Source organism: Carex rostrata, chromosome 22, assembly GCF_964058835.1.
Source record: "Carex rostrata chromosome 22, lpCarRost1.2, whole genome shotgun sequence".
NCBI lineage: Eukaryota > Viridiplantae > Streptophyta > Magnoliopsida > Poales > Cyperaceae > Carex > Carex rostrata.
Window position 1 is genome coordinate 2,964,945 of NC_135939.1, and position 5,424 is coordinate 2,970,368.

General features: G+C 34.0%; 1 protein-coding gene across 1 annotated transcript; it reads right to left on the reverse strand.

Moving 5' to 3' along the window:
- Positions 1 to 3,114: 3,114 nt before the first annotated feature.
- LOC144574314 (transcription factor PCF7-like) lies at positions 3,115 to 4,102 on the reverse strand. Its single transcript, XM_078324253.1, has one exon. The coding sequence runs from the start codon at positions 4,001 to 4,003 to the stop codon at positions 3,245 to 3,247; it is 759 nt and encodes a 252-aa protein (XP_078180379.1). The 5' UTR covers positions 4,004 to 4,102; the 3' UTR covers positions 3,115 to 3,244.
- Positions 4,103 to 5,424: the final 1,322 nt, after the last annotated feature.

The window sequence follows — 5,424 nt, forward strand, 5'->3', positions numbered from 1 at the left end:
ACAGATTAAATATATTTAAGAATGCAAGTTATTCCGTTTTACTAATAAAGCAAAACATGAAATACCGCAGAATCTAAAAATATATTTTTCCGAATCTCGTAATAACCGAAATCAGGGAAGAGAGGGAAAACCGATTAACGAAGTAATCAGATTAACACGTGAATTAGTAAGTCTTTCTCTCTACCCCTACCCCTCTATTTATAGACTTTTGAGGAGGTTGGCAAAAGACCAAAATACCCCTCAAAACAAATCTATTTACCAAAAGCCTTTGACACCTCATCCTTTTATCATGTGAAATGACCAAAATACCCTTGCCACCTCACATGATACATGTCAACACAAGGAAAGTCGGCATAGGGTGAAAATGACCAAAATACCCTTGGCCCATTAAGGCATGAATAGTGTTGGGCTTTGATTTTGGGCCTTTAATTTTAATTAAGGCTTTGATTATTTTGGGCTTTTAAATCCATAATTCAAGCCCATAATTAACAATTAAAATTCCAAATCATATATATATAATTGTCATGTACAATTATATTTCTTTTCGGTTATTGTTCGGTAACTTTTATACAACGTAACGTGTACGTTTATAAATTAACCGTTGTTTCTGCTTGTCATTCTAAATGACATTTATAATTTAATTATATCACGTATAATTAATTATAACCATCTTAATATTAATTATAATCAATTTATAATTAATCAGTAAGATTCTCCGAGTAGCTCCTATATGGTGTGACCCAATAGGATCTGTGTTATGTTGGTAAACAGAGTTAAAACTGTTTTAACTTCTGTTAGTCATGGGTGGCATCTGGCAACACATCATGACCATCCAATTACACAGATGATGCTGTACTGTACAATATCACGATCCAGTAAACAATTTACTTGTGTCAGTTCTTCTGTCTCATAGCTATCAGATCAGTTTCAAGGTAGATGTGTGTCATCCTTGGTAACTGTATCTTTTCTTGATCTTGAGTAGATTATCAAATATAATTACTCTTGTAATTATACCGCATGCAGATAATCTAACTCTATCAAGGGGCCCAGTGATGCTATAGCTCGTATAGAGATACGAGGGACAAATAGTATTCTTGGCAGACTATCACTTCCTCAGCTAAGTTATATATATGGAAATGCTACCGTTATGGCTGCTTTTTACGGACAGCGTTAGATAACACTTACTCATATATATTTCTTAGTGGGAACGATAAATACCTCATACTGTAGAACTTTGACACTGAATGAAAACATAAATGACACAAACACAATTCTATTTAATGTTTCATTCGGGGTCTGTCAAATACCATGTTCCTAGAACATGTATCCATGTGATTAAAATGACATCTCGTGTCAGGTGGTTTGTAAAACTTAACCATCTTTTAATCCACATGCTAACCTTATCACGGTAATTAGTGTTCCTGCTAATTACCTTGGTCAGTGACTTTTAAGAGTATATATATTATCTATATTATGGAGTTTCACAATTTCAGTCATGAACTCGAAATGATCCATAATTTCAATAATACTCAAGGCAACAAAATGATATATAAATAAACATTCAATTCATGAACAAAGCTTTATGATTAACTTATCGTATTATTGACTTCTAGATTATTACAAACTAACAGGGATTGAGGTGGCTCGTGGAGCAGAGGGGATTGTTCTATCCCAAAGGAAGTATGTCCTAGACTTGCTCATAGAGACATGTATGTTGGGGTGCAGGCCTGTAGTTACTCCAATTGATTAGAAGGCCAAGATGAGTGTAGAGGTAGGAGAACAGGTTGTTCGTGAGAGGTACCAAAGATTGGTAGGCAGATTGATCTATCTGAGTCACACTCGTCCCGATATCTCATTTGCAGTAAGCGTGGTGAGCCGCTACATGCATGACCCTAGGAAGGGCCATATGGACACAGTGTATCATATTCTGAGGTACCTGAAGAGTGCACCAGGGAATGGCTTGATTTTAAGGTAGAATGGGCACTTAAACATTGAAGGCTATTGTGACTCTGACTGGGCTAGTTGCACCGATGACAGGAAGTCCACATTGGGCTACTGTATGTTTGTAGGGGTAACTTGGTCTTTTGAAAGAGTAAAAAGCAGCCGGTTGTTGTGAGATCGATGGCAGAAGATGAATATAGGGCTGTGGCATTGGGAGTTACTGAGATGCTGTGGCTGAAGAGATTATTGGAAGAGCTAAAGATGGACTAAGGAGGTCAAATGAAGTTGTGATGCGATAACAAGTCAGCGATTAGCATTGCCAACAATCCTGTGTAGCATGACAGAACGAAGCATGTGGAGATCGATAGGTTCTTTATAAAGGAAAAGCTGGAAAGTGGACTATTGAAGCTGAGTCATGTAGCTACTGAAGATCAAGTAGTTGATTGCCTCACCAAAGGACTTAGCTCAATAGATCTAGTTAGGTTATGTGACAAGATGAGCTTGATGAATATCTTTTGTCTATCTTGAGAGGGAGTGTTGAGATTTGTATGTTTACGCATTTATAGTTTTGATAGGGTCCTTTTTGATAAAAAAAAAGATTATAAAGAATTGTATGAACTCGGATGTAAGTTGTAACGTCTATATAGGTTCAAAGAGAACAAGGAATAAAATACAATTCATTTTTTCTGAAATTCCACCGTATATAATATCAATATTCAGAAGTTCCCCAACTGAAAAATTTAAAACGAAATATAAAACATCCAAAAAAATTAGCCTATAATTTGCGTGAATGAAAACAGTTATAAATTTCAGTGAATTTAGCTTGTTACGTATCTTCAATGTAGAATATATAAATATATATCCACTCTAACAAGTTCAGAATATTCTTCACCCTTACAAAAATATGTGATGTTCTCGTGAAAAAATTTGACCAAACATCACTTTCCGGCACAGAAAAGCCTACTAATTAAACCCCAAATAATGATCCTTTATTTAAAAATAAAGGCAGAAATTTACCAATATACCAAAGCGCAGGTTACCTTAATTACTCTTTGTACCGTCGTTCAAAATGTCAACTATTACAGCCAGGTTTAATTGGGTCTTGGAAAAAATCATTTCTAATAAATCATATCGCATGAAATTTTAATACGAAATTATTAGATGCTCATTAATTGGTTCCACCTTGCGATTCCCCAATTACCATGTTCAAAATCTAACTCACACCCAACTGAAAAAAAAGAACCCCCTTCATAGAAAACCCTAATTCCAGAAGCTCCACCAAAACACTTTTTTTTTTTTTTTTTTAATGAAACTGTACGCCAGCTGAAGTTGTACCTTCGTCGTCTTCAATATCCACGCTACAAAAACTACCATTCAAAATCTCATTGAGGAGATAGTAGTAGTACTCCATGCTATTGCAATTCTCATCCATTGGTGCATCAGCCGAAGCAGCACCAGCCAGCATGAGCTGATCCAGTTTACAACTAGCCACCTTCTTCTCTCTAGCTCTCTCTCGTGCACGAGCTCTCGCCTTAGCCCTCAAATCCTTAGCTGTCGGTTGAAATTCTCCTGCTTCATTTGAACTCTGCATCATTGCTGTTGCATGAAGTGGTTCATAATCAGACAGAGGTGACTGATCAGTGATAACTGTGTGATCAGTTGGAATTTCCTCTTTAGGAGGCTCAGAGGAGGAGCTGGAACTCAGTTGATCAATGGAATCTTTGGCTTGAGTGAGAAGCCAATCTATGGTTTTGCTTGCCTTGTCAAACCCGAGGCGGTCTTGCAAGGCGAAGAATTGGTGCGCGACTTGTACTGAGAGCCGCATACGGCGGTCCCGCTCTCCTTGAGCGGTACGGATCTTGCTATGGCGATCGGCACGGTTAGTTCGCTTGCGTTGTTGGCATGTGCTTGCCGCAGCAGATGCTGCCTCAATTGGTGCCACATCGATCAGCTGGGGCTGAGGTTCGAATGTGATTTGAGCATGGGAAGGAGGTGCTCTCTGTTGTAAATAATACAAGGCTTGATTCGAGAAATTGGAGAAGTTGGGGTTATTTGGCTGCATCTTGGGTTGCTTTTAGTTTTGGTTTGCTAGGGTTTCATGGAGAAAGCAGATCTGAATTAAGGTCGGTGCTACAAGTGAGTGAGGGATGTGAGCATAGAGGAGAAGAGGCTAGGGATTATGGAGTTTGTTTTGATTGGTGTGTTATAAAGCAGCTATTTGTGATGTAAACTTTTTCAGGTAAATATCGATCAAGAGACTTATGATCCACTGAAATATAATTTTCTGAAATTTGTTCTCTACATAATGTCGTGTGGTATAATATTATTTGTTCTCTACATAGTATCGGTATATTTTAGTATTTCAATATGACAGATGCAAAAAAAAAAAAATTTATAATAATATTTTAATTAGAATGTTAAGATACTTTAGGAATATAATAAAATTTTAATTATAAGAGTAAGGTTACGCTACGTACCTATATATATGAGCATAGACATATATATGTTTATAAGTTATATTTACGTTTTCAAAGTTCAAATAAAAAATTCAAACCGCTCAATTTTGAGAGCTTCATTTACATATAAAGTTTATAATAATATTTTAAAATAATTTCATAATAATATTTAATTTAAAATATACCAGTTTTTTCTCTTCCTATCTCATATCTCAATAATTTTTGAAGTGCAAACTCTTCATGTTAAAAAAAGTTGTAATCAAATGTAAAGATTAAAAAAAAATCAAACAAAGTTTCAATAAAAAATGTCATTAAGAGGCTTAATTGAATTGGTCTTTTGCATTTCTAAAATAAATTAATATATATAATCAAAGTATACTGCCGCATATTTACTTCACATAACTTTTTAATTAATATAACTATGTTAATTAATACTATAAATTTTATTTTCCTTAGAGAAAAAATAATACTATAAATTTTATTCAATAACTGAAAAAGAAGACCAAATGAAAGTAACAAAAAGTTTGTACATATGGTGAAGATGGGTTAACATTAATACATTTGAGTTGAATTTGTTATCTTCTATTCTCCAAATATTAACCTTATACATAAATCCTTGACTTAGAGTCAATCTTCGTTGATTAGCAATTTTGACTATTATATTACCATATGTTCATTTAATAAATAAAAGGTTATAGAACACAAGTTCAGTTTCATAATTAATTGCATGCCTTTAAATTAAAACAAGAAAAAAAATTCTTAATTAAGAATGATAGAGATTATCGATCAATCAAGAAATATGTTTTATAAGTTAATATAAAAGTTTAAAAAATAATATAAAATATAAAAACAAAAGTATAAAAAAGTTACAATATGAATGCGAAAACAGCTACAAAAATAAAACGTTAAAAATAAAAGAGATCTAGCTAGATAAAAGAAAAAACCAAACCGATAAATTAAAAAAATTACAAAATTTCATAGTTCACTTTCAATAATATACTCATAATTTAATTATGAGTAATAACAA